General features: G+C 48.6%; 1 protein-coding gene across 10 annotated transcripts in view; it reads right to left on the reverse strand.

Moving 5' to 3' along the window:
* Carmil1 (capping protein regulator and myosin 1 linker 1) overlaps positions 1-16396 on the reverse strand; it is a 263372-nt gene that overhangs the window by 55753 nt on the left and 191223 nt on the right. For all 10 annotated transcript variants that reach the window (XM_045132264.1, XM_045132262.1, XM_045132263.1 and 7 more), the window contains 5 exons: positions 15006-15104; positions 14242-14370; positions 11455-11574; positions 5517-5692; positions 478-565 (listed from right to left, as the gene is read on the reverse strand). In XM_045132264.1, coding sequence (XP_044988199.1) covers positions 478-565; positions 5517-5692; positions 11455-11574; positions 14242-14370; positions 15006-15104 — 612 coding nt within the window. The remainder of the gene's footprint in view (positions 1-477; positions 566-5516; positions 5693-11454; positions 11575-14241; positions 14371-15005; positions 15105-16396) is intronic.

Genomic DNA, 16396 nt, shown 5'->3' on the forward strand with positions numbered 1-16396 from the left:
CGTTCATTTTAGACATTAGTCTCCTACCAAAACTTTTGTTTAAAATGAACAAGGCTGGGTTACAGAGACAGCTTAGTAATTAAGGCGCTTGCCGAAGCCTAATGACCCATGTTTGACACCCCACATCCCAAGTAAGCCAAACGCACAAGGTGGCACACGCGTCCAGAGTTCATCTGCAGTGGCCGGAGGCTCTGGTGCGCCAATTCCCTCCCTTCCTCCCTCTCTCTCATGTAAAAACAACAAAATAAATAAATAAATACACAAGATTTTTGAACTTCTGCTCACTTTCCTCTGCCAGTCTCTCTGAAGAAATTCTAGAATGTTCCAGAATGGCTAGAAACAAAGTAGCTGAGGAAAGGGGGATCCCAGAATCTTCACTCACCGGGCCACAGTGGAGCCAGATCCCTGTCCCAGACCCATCCCATGTCACAGCAGAGCCCGCGCGGGAGGCGCTGCTCAAGGGGGTCCCGTACTCACCAGTTTATGATGGCAACACGAGAGCGCGTCCAGGATTTCATCCACGATTCGGTCAGACAGGAAGGAGGCCAGGGTCAGCTTTACTTCACTAGGGAACACACCAGAAAGACAGAGAAGCCACTTAACTGGCGTCTGGGGAAGTAAACGGACACGGACGTTTGAGGCTAAGCTAGCAAGGCCCTGGCTTAGAGTGCCAAAAATGAGCCTTCAACGTGGCCATAAGCTCCCAAGTAACAGGCTTTCCTTCTCAATATCATCGTGCCTCTGAGTTTGAAGCTCCAGATCGAATGGTGGAAGTGGGAAACATCTGGACCCAGACGAACGTGATGGAAACCACATGGGCTGCACAGTGAGGTACAATCCACTCATTGACACACGCAAGCGCCAACCCGGGCTGGAGTGAATTAGGAAAAGCCTAGTACGGCTATTAAGTCTCACTTATCACTTTAATATGCACAATTCCACCCAGCAGACAACTTTTCACCAATCAAATGGCACCACATTACACTGCTTTGACTTAGCCATCTTGCTAGAAAGTCACTGTGTTCTTAGCACTTGTAGAAAGACGTGACAAAATTTTAAAATTCCTACCGGCACGGGTACCACTTGCTTGACCTAAGGAAACTGCTGTGACAATGGGGGTAGTTTGTGACTTGTGATCTCAAACAGCCTCGGCCTCGGGGCTGCCACAAGGACAGGCGCCGCGCTGACGTTTCAACGCGTCACCGGGATGCACGTCCGTGTGCCCGGGGATGGAACCACGCTGCTTCACTGCACGCACACGCACACACACAAGCACACAATGCACAGCATGTGCTGGGTAATGTGGGAGACACCCACATGCCTGTGTCCCATGGGCTCGGCCTGCTTTTGGTGACAATGGGTTTTATGTTCTTAGAGCAAATAAATGAGTTGCCAAAACAAAATTCTTTAGGGGAAAAAAAAAGCCGCTGGGCTAGAGAGAGATGGCTTGGCGGTTAAGGCACTTGCCTGCAAAGCCAAAGGACCCAGGTTCGATTCCCCAGGACCTACATAAGCCAGATGCACAAGGGGGTACATGTGTCTAGAGTTTGGTTGCAGTGGCTGGAGGCCCTGACGTCCCCATTCTCTCTCTCTGGCTATTTCTCTTTCTCTCCCAAATAAGCAAAAAAAAAATTTTTTTTAATTCAAAACTCCGTTGGTTATTGTGTGTGCATGTTCTTGTGGGTAGCACACATGTAACCATGCACGTGCACGAAGGTCAGATGACAATTTTTGGGTCATTTCTTGTTTGTCCGCCTCACTTGAGCCAGGGTTTCTCTCTGAATTCTCTCTTCTACCTTTTTTTTTTTTTTTTTTTTTTTTTTGCACTTGCCACAAGATTCCAGAAAATTCTCCCATCTTCTCAGTCTCCATCTTGCTGTCCGCAGCAGCATGCTCGGGTTACAGAAGACTGCCACAGCTTTCAGTGTTTTTTTGTTTTTTTAATGTGGAGGTATCTGGAGATCAAACTTGGGTACTCCAGCTTGAGTGGCGGGCATCTTGGCCACTGAGCCATCTCTCCAGCCCCCAAATAAGATTCCTCAACCCTAACGGTGAGGCAGGAGGTGCACATACACGGTGGGGAAGTCTTTCTAACTCAAGGGCAACAGTGAAATTTCTCTGCTCGGGAAGACTGCTGCTGCTGGTGGGGCCAAGGAGCAGAGGCGTTAACCTGAGGCCTGGTGTAAACACTGTCTGGGCCAGGCGGTTTCCTGCATTCTTGCGCATGAAGCAAAGGCATTCACTGTGTGGGTGACCTAACACTTAACTGTGGCGACTCACAAACAACATCGTGCTGAGGCACCAACAGGAAAATGACCTTTAAAAATGACTTTATGGTTGAACGTCTCAGGGCTGTTCTATCACATCGTGTGGTGACGGGGTGCTTGGCTTTCTTAGGAACTGACCTGTCAAATTCAAGTCCCAAGTTTTCAGAGGATGTGGGTCACTTAACCTGCACATGCTCACATATATATAAATGTGTGCCTTCGTACACGTATCACAGTCACACATACACACTGTGTGTGTGTGTGTGTTTTCATCCTGTCAATACTCAGGTTGGATGCATTATAAAAATCCAGACAGGGCTGGAGAGATGGCTTAGCAGTTAAGCGCTTGCCTGTGAAGCCTAAGGACCCCGGTTCGAGGCTCGGTTCCCCAGGTCCCACGTTAGCCAGATGCACAAGGGGGCGCACGCATCTGGAGTTCGTTTGCAGAGGCTGGAAGCCCTGGCGCACCCATTCTCTCTCTCTCTCCCTCTATCTGTCTTTCTCTCTGTGTCTGTCGCTCTCAAATAAATAAATAATAATAAAAAAAACTTTAAAAATCCAGACAAGGGGCTGGAGAGATGGCCCACTGGTTAAGTCACTTGCCTGCCAAACCTAACAACCTGGGTTTGAGTCCCCAGTACCCATGTAAAGCCAGATGCGCAAGGTGGTGCATGCATCTGGAGTTTGTTTGTAGGGCTAGAGGCCCTAGCATGCCCATACACACACACACACACACACACACACTCTCTCTCTCTCTCTCTCTCTCTCTGTCTCTCTCTCTCTCTCTCCTTGCAAATAAATAAATAAAATATATTTTAAAATCCAACTAAGGAGCCTGTGGACAAAAATCTGATTCACTTATGTAAAGTGCCCAATTCTCCTGTGAAATTGAGAATTTTCCCATTTTTTTGAGGAAAATGACCATGTTTGACAGAATCTGATGATACTCCAGTCAAAACTGTGGGATATGTTCTGCTTGTGGTTAAAACCATTCCTATGAAAGAAGACTGGTCACTACATTTTTCATCCTTAATATTTAAAAGGAATATTTAATATTTATATTAACTTATGTTTTAAATATTTATACTTAAAATATGTAGCAATTAAATATTTATTTTTCAGGCTGGGGAAATGGCACAACAGTTTAAGGCACTTGCTTGCAAAGCCTGCGGCCTGGGTTCAGTTCCCCAGTACCCACATAAAATCAGATGCACAAGGTGGTGCTTGTCTCTGGAGTTCATCTACAGTGGCAGGAGACTCTGACCCACCTATTCTCTCTCTCTCTCTGCTTATAAATAACCAAGTAGCTAAATACAGTTTTAAAAATATTTATTTTTCATGCAGGAGAGGTGGCTTAGTAGTTGGGGCATTTGTCTGCAAAGAGAAAGGACCCTGGTTTGATTCCTTAGTACCCATGTAAAGCCAAATACGGAAGGTGGAATATGTGTTTGGAGTTCATTCTGCAGTGGCTAGAGGCCCTGACATGTGCATCCTCTGTCTCCCCCCCCCCTTCTTGCCCTCTCAAATAAATAAATAAAACAAAATAAATATTTAAAACATATTTTCCAAGTAAAAAATATACAGCATCAGACAGTAAAAGTATGAAGCAGACCCAGTAAGAGCTGGAATTCAGAAAATTGCTACTCTCTCTGAAACTCTCTCCCTTTAACCTCCTGCGATCATTCCCGGGGCCTCAGACCTCAGCCTAGAAACTCTAAGAGCTTCGTGACACTCACAAGCACCAAGACTGACTCACGCTCAGGCTGTCCCGTTAGTGCCCAGCTCCTAAGTCCTCCGGCTCTCGGCTCGGCGGCTAGCGTTGAGCCCTCGATGGCCTCCTGCGGCCGCTCGGCTCGGTGGCGGCTCCTGGCCCGGGCTCTCGTTTTTCCTCCCACACTGCAATTCTGCTTACCTCCGCAAGCCTCCAGACAGGTGCTCTGACTTTCTAGCTATGCCTAAATCCTCGTACTGCTATTCACAAATAGGTAAAAGGAGAAACTGAAAATAGTTCCAAACTTGACTTTTCCATCATCAGGGATCCCCAGCTAAAAAACACAAGCACAGTGAACTGAGGAAAAGAGCACCCGGTGCGGGTGGCGCCTACGGGGCGCTAGGTAAAAACTCAGGAAGTGTTCTGGCCACATGTTTCTCAACATTCAAATCTTGACACAATATTTTTTCAATCTTTTCCAAACAGGTTCCTATTTGAAGATCCCAAAGACACCATTAGTCAACACAAAGCCTATCCCAGGCCCACCGACGTAACCTAGAAGGAAGATACGGTAAGGCCCCAGTGCGCCTCCTGAGCTAGGATGAGCTGGGCAACCGCTGGCAAACACAAGGTAAGAGAAAGGAAACTGCTACTCAACAGGGCTGAGGCGGGAGGACTGTGGTGAGTTTGGTGCCAACCTGGGCGACGGAGTGATGAAATCTTGCCTTAAGAAAACGTGGGGGGAGGTATGGGGAGAGGGCTTAGCAGCTAAGGCACTTGCCTGCACAGCCTAAGGACCCAGGTTTGATTCCCCAATACCCACATAAAGCCACATGCACACAGAGTGGTGCATGTGTCTGGAGATTGTTTGCAGTGGCTACAGGCCCTGGTATGCACATTCTATCCTCCCCCCCACAAATAAATAAGTAAATAATATATATATATTTTAAAAAAAAGTGGGGGTGAAATAAAACACACCATTGTCAACCTTTCCATCTTTACCAAAGTGACTTAGACCAGAGAAAAAGAAACCTCAGAAATGCAAATTAAATATTACAAACATGTACCTCCTTTAATAAGAGATCCTTAAAGAGGCCTGGAGATGGCTTAGCAGTTAAGCGCTTCCTGTGAAGCCTAAGGACCCCGGTTCAAGGCTCGATTCCCCAGGACCCACGTTAGCCAGTCGCCCAAGGGGGCGCACGCATCTGGAGTTTGTCTGCAGTGGCTGGAGGCCCTGGAGCGCCCATTCTCCCTCTGTCTTTCTGTCTCTGCCTCTTTCTCCCTCTGTTGCTCTCAAATAAATTAATTAATTAATTTACAAAACAAAATATAAAGAAAGATCCTTAAAGACAGCCCCATATTCTATGTTCTTAAGTATCACAGGTCTCGTTACCGTGGCAATAAGCCCAACCTATGCGCATCTTAACAGCCGCGTTCATCTGTTAGACAGGCCTGGCACAGTCTCTGTGGATAATGCCACTGCCCCTTATACCCGGCTGTCTTGACTGCACCCAGATCCTGCAGTGTCAGGCACCCACCTAATTTTGTTGAGAATGTCAATGCCAGACTGCTCCAGCAGGACGTTTCTGACAAAGGCCCGTGGGACGGAAACCTTCTCGGCGCTGGCATGGAGCAAGTCTTGCCGGATGTGGGCTTTCTTCATCACGTTGGGACAGAGGCTCTCGGCAGCGTCGACCATGGATTCAAGCAAACCCTGTGAGGCAGCAGACGAGGAGGAGCTGATGAGGACAGAAGTGCCGCTGCAGAACCGGGAGGGGGAGGGCTCTGCTACATGACACCACGCCCTGGGGGTGCAGGGTCTCCGCAGACCCTAGGGGCTCCCACATATGTATGGCTTCCCCAGGATGAGCTGTAACTGCTGGGCCAGCACTGTTCCCAGACAACTGCCTTAATTCACACCCTTGGCGGAACATGCAAGCTTCACATATGGATCTACTGCGTTCTGGAGTGACGGCTGACCGTAAAGCCATGAATGAGAAGGTCAAGAAGCACAAGCACCAAGGCTGGGGAGATGTCTCCATGGTTAAAGGCACTTTCTTACCAAGCCTAACAGTGTGGGTTTGACTCCCCAATACACACATAAAGCGAGATGCACAAAGTGGCGCATGCATCTGAAGTTCATTTACAGTGGTAAGATGCCCTGGCATGCCCATAGTGTGTGTGTGTGTGTGTGTGTGTGTGTACACATATATATGCATGTATCTTCCTCTCTCTCTCACACACACCCATAAATAAATAATACTAAAAAAACATTTACAGGGCTGGAGGGATGGCTTTGCAGTTAAGAAATTTGCCTGCAAAGCCAACGGACCCACGTTCGATTCCCCAGGACCCACACTAGCCAGATGCACAAGGGATTACATGTATCTGAAGTTCGTCTGCAATGGCTGGAGGCCCTGGCGCGTCCATCCCCCCCTCTTTCTCTCTCTCTCTCTTTCTCTGTCAAATAAAAAAAAAAATTTAAAAATTTAAAACAATCGTTTACAGAGCACTTCGTAAACAACCTTAGGGCAATCAACAGACCTCATTTTCATGGGCTACAGCATCCGCGGACGTACAAGAGGACGGCAGTGCAGTTAAGAAAGGCGAGCAAAGGGAAGTTAACTGACCTGCCTGATACTGGCGGGACAGCTGAGATTACAGGTCAGGACGGGCACCAACGCTCATGTTAGACCCAAATTTAAAACGTAGCTGTGTGACGTTGGGCAGACTTACTCTCTCTATTCTACTGTCCTCACCCATGCTATCTATCTAATCTATAACTATATATATAATCTAGTTTCACAGGATTACTGAGGATTAAATGATGATATTATACACAGAGCCTGTTCAGGACCATGTTGAGCATAGAATGAAAGCTCGGGATATCATAGATAGGATATTAACTGCATTGCCTATACTCTGCCATCAATGGTCAGAAAAGCCCAGTTTAAGAAAGCCACCAGATTGGAAGGGATCCCTACTGTTGAGTGTGACAAGGACCTACCTGGCACTGTTATAAAAGATGGGCATGGGCTGGAGAGATGGCTTTGCAGTTAAGGCGCATTTCTGCGAAGCCTAAGGACCCAGGTCTGATTCTCCAGGTCCCACGTAAGCCAGATGCACATGGTGACACATGCATCTGGAGTTTGTTTGCAGTGGCTGGAGGCCCTGGTGCTCTCACGCACTCTCTCTCTAATAAATTAATAAATAAAAGTCTAAAAAAGAAGAAGAAGAAGCCTTTAATCCCAGCACTCGGGAGGCAGAGGTAGGAGGATCACCGTGAGTTTGAGGTTACCCTGAGACTACATAGTGAATTCCAGGTCAGCGTGGACTACAATAAGACCCTACCTCAAATAACCAAATAATAATAAAATAAGTAAATAAGACCGGCACACTGTCTGCATGCTCACATATCTGCATGCAAAGCACAGCTCACTAATAAAACATCTTGTTAAGACGACAGAGGAGTGGCAGAGAGGTGGCTTAACAGTTCAGGTGCTTGCCAACAAAGCCAAAGGACCCAGGTTCGATTCCCTAGTACCCACATAAAGGTGGATGCCTAAGGTGGCGCATGTGTCTGGGATCCGTTCGCAGTGGCCAGAAGCCCTGGCATGCCCTTTCTATCTCTTTCTCTACCAGCCTAACTCTCTCTCTCTCTCTCTCTCTCTCTCTCAAATAAATGAGTGAATAATATTAAGAAGAGTGCAGAGGAGGAAGTGTTTAGAAGGGTTTTGTAAACCCCAGGGGAATAAAGCAGGAGGCAGCCCCACGAGAAGTTTCCAGAAGCCACTTGTTATTTTGACAGAGCTCAGACCCTACTGTAAGTCAGGCTGAACAATCACTGAATGAATGCGGTATTCCAAGGGCGTCCTAACATCCCCCATCTGCGAGGGCCACAAATCAGCCAGTTCAAATTATTTTCCTTCTTGGGAGGAATCCAGAAGTGTTGCTCCCGAGGAAGAGTCCAGCACCCTGAGCGCTACCTCAGGCACCCATGCTGGTCTTCACGGCCACATTCACCAGCGTCTCAGCTACTTGCAGGATGGTCCCTCCCACAGTGATGACCCCAGTCCAAGTCCACAGAGAAGCAGCCTGGCTTCCGGGGTGAGCCCAGCCATGAAAGAGCCATGGAATGTTCAGGAAAGAGCGCCAAGAGAAGAGCTGAGTATCCAAAGGTGTCTTTCTGCTGCACAAACCTATGTGGCATGAGCTGGGTCCCACCAAAAGGAGCCTCGGCCAACCTTGAGGATTTGAATCAAAGACTCCGCTGTTGTTCCCTCATCACCTAACACAGGGCAACGGTGCAGAAAGCGCCTCAGACTCCGGAGTGCTCCTACCCGTGGTTCATCCTGACCCACTTCCTGACTGTGAGAGAAGATGGGCTCTGACATCCCAGTTTACAGACGAGGAAACGAGCTCAGGGAGATGAACGAGTAGTCCACGCTCACTCACTGGGCACTGTCACGGGTGGAATGGGGACATCTGTCTCCCCCTTCTGTTGCAGACCCTCTTCTCGCACTCCAGCCCAGCGCCCCCAAGAGAGCCCTCCATGCTGTTTTTAGTGTGGGCTCGGTTTTCGTCTCGACAAAGATGTCTTCATGCCCTCACTATCCTTAGGCACCAGGTCTGACTGGGCGTACGACTCCAGGCTCACAGATGATGTTCGCTCACAGGTTTGAGTGCGCTTGCTTTCCTGCCTTCCAGGGGCCCGGACAGCTTCGCCTAGTGAGGTCCTCCACGCCCGGCTGCCCTGTCTTCGCGCCTCACCCCCCTCACGCCCTTTCTCTCTCCTTCTGGAGCCCTAAAGTAACCTTACCTGAAACTCCTCTCGCTCTATCCAAATGCCATTTTTTTTTTCCTGACACTTTCTTCATTTTGTTAATCTCTCCATGTTTTCTCATCTTCAATACCATGCAATGAACAAACCCTTTATTTGAAATGTGATAAGCAATTTTCACTTCTCTTAAGACAGTTCACAAGGGTATGTTTGTCATAGCTGGAAAAAGAACCAGCTGGGGTAAGGGGCTAGAGACACGGCTCAGCAACTAAGGCGCTTGCCTGCAAAGCCCAACAACCCAGGTTTGATTCCCCAGTACCCACGTAAAGACAGATGCACAAAGTGGCACTGGCACCTGAAGTTCATTTGCAGCATCTAGGGGCCCTAGCATGCGCATTCTCTCTGTCTGTCACTTTCCTATCTTTCTCTACTTTCTAAATAAATAAATAAATGTTTTTCAATTAAAATAAAAGAACCAGTGGTAAGTTTAGTTAGTCTCTTGAACAAATTGCATGAAGTCTTGAAGATGGCAGCTACACCTAAGTATTGGGCCGTGAGGCATTGCCCACAAACACTTCTACTCCTGGCACACCCACTCTCCCTCTCTCGCTCTCGTTAGGAATAAATATTTTTTTTTTTAAAAAATAAGGAATAAACAAACCACAGGCTATTGGAGGCCTGAGCTTGGGAATCACTGAGACAGAGAGAAAAAGGCAGGTGATAGAGGCCACTAGCAACACTGAACAAGATCAGAAACCTCAACGACACCCAAACTGTAGGGAACATCTACTTGGGGAGATGGGCTGAAGCCTGTGAACCTTCACAACACATGCCACCTTAGGACCTTGATTTCCAAAGAGGGTCACTAGCACTTGCAAGCTACTGCTGAGGTGCGTGTCAAATCCCTGTGAGCCATGGAGACTGTTTTCTCAGAAGAACACAGACAAAATATTTACAGATATTTGGACAAGGTGTTTTAAGGCTGACTGGAAAAGAGAAAAGGCTTTCTGAATATGGAATATCTCCAATGGAGTTGATTTTTGAAATTAGCTTAAAAAAAAAAAAAAAAAGCTGGTCTTGGGCTCAGCAGTTAAAGGCGCTCGTTTGTATAGCCTGACAGCCTGGGTTCGATCCCCAGCACCAGGGTAAAACACAAAGCAAGCGTTAAGCGTCTGGAGTTTGTTTACAGTAGCAGGAGGCCCTGATACGCCCACACTTACTCTCTCTGTCTGCCTCTTTCTCAAATAAGTGTGTGTGTGTATATATATCTATATATCTATATCTATATATATACATACATACATACATACACACACATATATATATACATATATATATACTTATATATATATATATACACACATCCCTAACATATTAGAGAATCTTTTTAACCTGCTTTTTAAAAAAATTTTTATTTATTTATTTATTTATTTATTCATTTGAGAGCAACAGACACAGAGAGAAAGACAGATAGAGGGAGAGAGAGAGAATGGGCGCGCCAGGGCTTCCAGCCTCTGCAAACGAACTCCAGACGTGTGTTCCCCCTTGTGCACCTGGCTAACGTGGGACCTGGGGAACCGAGCCTCGAACCGGGGTCCTTAGGCTTCACAGGCAAGCGCTTAACTGCTAAGCCATCTCTCCAGCCCAAACCTGCTTTTTTATTTTTTAATCAATAAGCCAACAGCAGACCTCTGCTTCTTTGAATGCCTACTGCTCTATGATAAGTGTATTTCCCAGACTGCAACCCCCACGTCCTGAGTAGTAGTGCGGCCCCCGACAGCGAGACAAGCCATGGAGGTGACACCTGTGTCCTGTGAACACAATCCCCACGGATGGCTTTTTTCCCTGTCACTGAGTCAGTCAACGAAAATAGAAGGTATTTGTTCTCAAAGCAGACTTTTCTTTGTGTGCTAAGTACAAGTCAATCATTCTATTAATAACAACTTCTCCTAGTTAGAAGACTAGAGATTCATTGTTGGGCTGGGGAGATGGCTCAGTGGTTAAAGGTGCTTGCTTGCAAAGCCTGATGGCCCAGGTTTGATTTCCTGGCGCCAGCGTAAAGTCAAATGCACAAAGTGGTGCATATAGCTGGGAATTTCGTCTGTAGCAGCAAGAGGGCCTGGCACATCCAGTCTCCCTCACCCCATTCTCTCCCTCTCTCAAATAAATAAATAAAATAAAATAAAAATTAAATAGATTCATCATCAAAAAATGAAACAACATATGAAGTCATTATAAAACATAAAAAGCTGGAACAAACTTAGCACTCAGTTTTTAATAATATGTGCATTTGCCCATTAAGTGCATACACACACACACACACACACACACACACACACACACACACACCTCTATCAATATAGTGACTCAGGGCTGGAGAGATGGCTTAGCGGTTAAGCGCTTGCCTGTGAAGCCTAAGGACCCCGGTTCGAGGCTCGGTTCCCCAGGTCCCACGTTAGCCAGATGCACAAGGGGGCGCACGCATCTGGAGTTCGTTTGCAGAGGCTGGAAGCCCTGGCGCACCCATTCTCTCTCTCTCTCCCTCTATCTCTCTTTCTCTCTGTGTCTGTCGCTCTCAAATAAATAAATAAATAATTAAAAAATATATATATATAGTGGCTCAGCATGAGATTGCTATACATACAGTCAAATCATTAAAATTAAATGCTACTTCCAAAACAGCAAAACCCACAAACCTTCAGCTGCTCGTCCACAACTCTGGTAACTTCTCCAGCCATTGACTCCAGGGTCTCCTGAATGGGACTGGACAGTAGGCCACTGGACGCCCCGCCCACATGGTATAGATTCGGTAGCAACTGGAAGAAACAGAAAAGGTGACCCTTCTGTAACTGAACAGGTATTTCAATGCACATCAAGATCACCGTCGGGTCATGGGAAAAAAGTGAACGATCTGTTCATGGCCAAAGCCACAGGGACAAAGCGAGGGCCAGACTGTACTCCACATCTGTCACTACCTGGCACGTCCAATCATGTGTCCCTCACATACTCCTGTGTTCTGAATGCTTGGTCCCCCGTTGAGGACACTTTGGGAGCTGGAGCCTTGCTGGAGAAGGTGTGCTGTTGGGGGCGGGCTTAGGGGTGCTACAGCCAGCTCCCCCTGTCCAGAACTCGGCTCACTCTCCTGCAGCTGTTTTCCACGTGCTGTGGCAGAGGTGGTGCCCAGCCTCTGTTCATGCCACGCTGGCCCCTGCCACGGTGACGCTGCCTCAAGAGTGTGCGCCAGATAAACCCCCTTCCTCTCAGCTGCTGCTTCCAGCCAGCTGTGACCCCGCAACATGAAGGTGACATACAGCGCTGGGGTAGGAGACTCAGAGACCAGCTGCTTCCGCCAGCCCGCAGCTCTGAAAGCCCAGCCGTAGTTTAAAACCCTTTTGTGCCTTCTGGCCTGATCTGGGGGTTGTGGACACTGACCTACTGTTACTCACACTTTTTTTTTCTTTCACCAAAATTGCAGGGATTTACTCTGCCCAGCAATCCCCGCTTTTGGCAGACACCGATCAAGCATCACAAAATTCCCTCCAGTTCTGACATTCTCTGCCGGAAGGGTCAGATCCCACTGGGAGGGGCTCTGCCTGCCCGCGGGGCTTTCACTCCAGCTGCCAGTCACAAGGCCAAAGTCAAGGGATCCCCACCCCCTCATTAGCGATAGGTCAGGTTCAGTAACCTGCCAGACCCCCTCGCGGGCCTCAGGAAAGCTCTGCATTTCCTAATGCTGGTTTGTTTCCAGACAACCCGGGAACTTAAACGAAGCCATATGCTGTGCCGTCCCTGGGCGTGCCACCATCCGGGCGGACCCCTTGATGATTCACCAACCCAGAGACGCCCTCCTCGAGAGACTTAAGGAAGTTGCATTTCAGGGGTTGGTAACATCACGGGCAGAGGGTGACTGAGCCAACTCTAGCTCTCCTCCCTGGCAAGAGGTCTGAGCTGAAGTGCTCGGAGGGCCACCGGGTCATCTCACTAAAGTCAACTCTGGCATGCTGAAAGGTTCCCATCACCTCTGTCACCCGGTGGCTTTGGGGGCGCTGTGCCAGGAAACAGGGGCAAAGACTAACACATGGGTGGGTCCCTGGATCCTCGGGCCGCAGTTCCCTAAAGGCGTCCAGGCAGCCGCCGTGGAGATCAGGGTCTCCAGTGGCCATGTGCGCAAAGGGAGGCACACGGGGCGACCATAGAGAGCAGTTCCATTTATCCAAGAGGGAAATGGGCTTATAAGCAGAGAGTGGGAACAGGGTCCTGAGGGGACGGGTGGGTTCAAAGGTTGCTAGCCGATGCCTAGGGACGTTCATTTCAGCGCACAGGGAGAGAGCCAGGGGATCTGCATAGCTGCAGGAAGAGGGTCGCTGGGGGATGGGCTGTGTGAGTTTCCTAGTCAACTGGCCAAAGGTCACAGGGTTATGGGCAAAGCCTAAGTTCAAGTGTGCCAGGCTTGGAGAGGGAGTGGCATCCTGTAGCCCGGGGGCGGGGGGTGTCCTTAGCCGTGCCTGGCAGCTCAGGCCCATCTCCTGAAGGCTCCAGCCTGTGCCTGGCAGTGCCCGACACACATGCTTCTTACAGTACCACAGGAATACCAGAATGAGCCATACTGTGCCCGCTCACACTTAAGCCACTGAACAGTCCTGTGGCCCTAACAGCAGAACGTGGCCCTCCCTAAGTCATCAGACACCCAGTCAGCCTTTTTGTTGTTGTTTTTGAGGTAGGGTCTCGCTCTAGCCCACACTGACCTGGAATTCATTCACTACGTAGTCTCAGGGTGGCCTCGAACTCACGGCAATCCTCCTACCTCTGCCTCCCGAGTGCTGGGATTAAAGGTGTGTGCCACCACGCCCAGCTAAGTCAGCCCATTTTTTGCTAAGTCATACTTTGGGACGCAAGTTCATTTTTTTTTTTTTATTGTTGTCTGGTTTGAGACAGTGTCTCACCATGCAGCCCAGGCTGGCCTCAAACACACTGCAATCCACCTGCTTCAGTTCCTCTGAGTGCTGGCATTATAGAGGTCAGCTAGCGTGCCCAGCCTGGGGACCACCTGTCAGTGTGAGGCAAGCGTCCCTTGAGCAGTGACAGACAGTTTCGTGTTGATAACGCACGACCCAGTGTCACGCTCTGGGAGTCACGATAGCTCTCTCCTCCTTGTTTTGTTGTGGTTGTCTGTTTGTTTTTTGAGGTAGGGTTTCACTCTAGCTCAGGCTGACTCTGGAATTCACTACACAGTCTCAGGGTGGTCTTGAACTCATGGCGATCCTCCTGCCTCTGCCTCCCGAGTGCTGGGATTAAAGGCGTGCGCCACCATGCCCGGCTTGGGCTCTCTACTTCTTATTCTATACTTTCATGACCGGTAACCATTCCGAGTACAGAAAGGAGATGATGGCTCCAGGGACGCCGTGGGCTAGGACAGAAAGCAGATATAATGTTCCTGAGGGTAATACTTAAGCCAGCCCCCACAGAGCCGAGGTAAGACTCACCGTCTTGGAGTTCTTAGCATCGCGCATGAGCTGCTCTGCTGACTTCAGATCCTCCTGGACGGCTTCTCCCCCACAACTTCGTAAGGAGTTGAGATGGTCTTGGACTTTCACACATATTCGGTCAATCATCTGCTCCCAGCCAGAGACGCGTCAATGTCAGAGCAGGCCAGGGGAGATACGGGACAGGTGAACATGAAAACTCCCAATACTGACTAATGGCACTGAAACACCCCTCGCCAGAACCTTCCAGAAGGAAGAAATCTTTGGCATGATTTAACTCCAGGCAAAGACATAACTGCTGCAGTCCTTGCCTGCCTTAAAAACAATCCTAACAGACCAACAGGGAAGCCCACACTCAGAATCAGATTGCCCCCCCCCCCCAGTGACATCTCACCACTAACGGTCCCCGAGTGCCCTCCGTGTATCAGGCACAGTGGGGTGTATTGAAGGCACAGGCTTTCTGAGCCTGGTGACACACCCAAAACATGTTGCTGACTGCCATGTGTCCCCAATATTAGAGAAATCAGAGCATCCTCTTTTAAAACTTAATCAAATTACCTAAGTAGTAAATTAACGCACAAGGTAATGGTAATGATATCTAGCTTCTATTCCTAAGTTCCCCCGCACAAGCTAAAATTGCCCTTGAAATCATCATCTATGCTCACGGAGTTAGAAAACACACGTAACATGCCTCAGATGCCCAGCGCTGCCTGCCGTCCGGAGGCAGAGCGAGCAGTCAGCCCGGAAGCCGCGAGGCTCCTCACCTGCTGGGTGGTGCTGCTGACTATGCCCTGCTGGAGGCGGTACGCCTGCTCCTGAAGGTACTTTCTAGTCTCGTGATTCCGGAGCAGGTAATTCTCTATCTGTAAAAGGAACGCGGATCTCTCTCAAGAACACCATTCGGTTCTGCACACAATGAAGTGATCAACGGGGCAGTCAGTTCCCGAACGTAAAACCTGAGCGCCAGCAAGCACCGTCGGCTGCTCGACCCCACGGCGCAGATGGGCGAAGGGAAGAGTGAGCCCGGCTCACCGAAAAGGGTTTGTTTTTCAGTTCACGGTATCTCAGGTCACTGAGGTGAGTTTACCGTGACTGCAAGTTGGCCAACGGAAGTCCCGACACAGCTGCCTGCCAGGTTAGCAACTCCATCCATAATCTCATCCAGAGACTTTCCTCACTGGTTAACATGAGATCTGAGCACTTCTCTTGGGAAGATTTTTTTTTTTTGGGGGGGGAGGAGGGGCTCAAGTTAGGAACTTGCTCTAGCCCAGGCTGACCTGGAATTCAGTATGTAGTCTCAGGGTGGCCTCGAACTCATGGTGATCCTCCTACCTCTGCCTCCTAAATGCTGGGATTAAAGGTGTGAGCCCCCATGCTTGGCTTCTCAGAAAGTTTTAGCCACTGTGCAGTTCCAAAGTTAAGCAACTGCTAAGCCTGTCGAGCCCCCCCCCCCCCATTCAGAAATTACGTAAATACACCAAGATATCCAACATGTCTCTCTGGGACTTTGCCTTGTTCTAGTCCCAGAATTCATCAGCACTTGTAAAATTTATTGGGGGAAGAAGGAAAAAGAAGAGGAAGGAAGGAGGCTATAAAAGCTGGAAGACATGACTTGGTACAACTCAAATATACACTACTTTCAATAACCCCTCAGATTTTCATGTCTTCCCAAAATGAGATTGATCAAAACAAAATTGATTTTAGTAAAATTATAGTGAACGAGAAATCAACTTTGGTAGGAAACAAGAAATCTTGAAGATGGTTTGTCCAGACAGGCCAAATGACCGAATGGGTGCAAGAGTGGCATGTCTGCTCTGGGGGAAACCAACTGCTCTCTAATTGGACTGGAGGTCCACTCTATGGGAGGGAATGCATGCCTACTACTGAAGACCTAATCAAAAGCCAACGGCAGGGGAGGTCACGAGCCTTAGGGGTATAAAAGCCTGCTCTTGTCTGGATAAATGCATATATTATTCTCACCAAATTGTCCTGTAAGCACTACACTTAATGTTCGTATTCACATATTAATGTTACTCTCACTTATGGTCAGAGAAGCTTCTCTTTTCAGATGGCGGTGTCCACTGGGATGACCCAAAAAGACAGTGCTGAGTCGAAGTGATAGAGGAGTGTCCAGCACTGAAACATCACACACCCT

The sequence above is a fragment of the Jaculus jaculus genome, chromosome 13, assembly GCF_020740685.1.
Source record: "Jaculus jaculus isolate mJacJac1 chromosome 13, mJacJac1.mat.Y.cur, whole genome shotgun sequence".
Lineage (NCBI taxonomy): Eukaryota > Metazoa > Chordata > Mammalia > Rodentia > Dipodidae > Jaculus > Jaculus jaculus.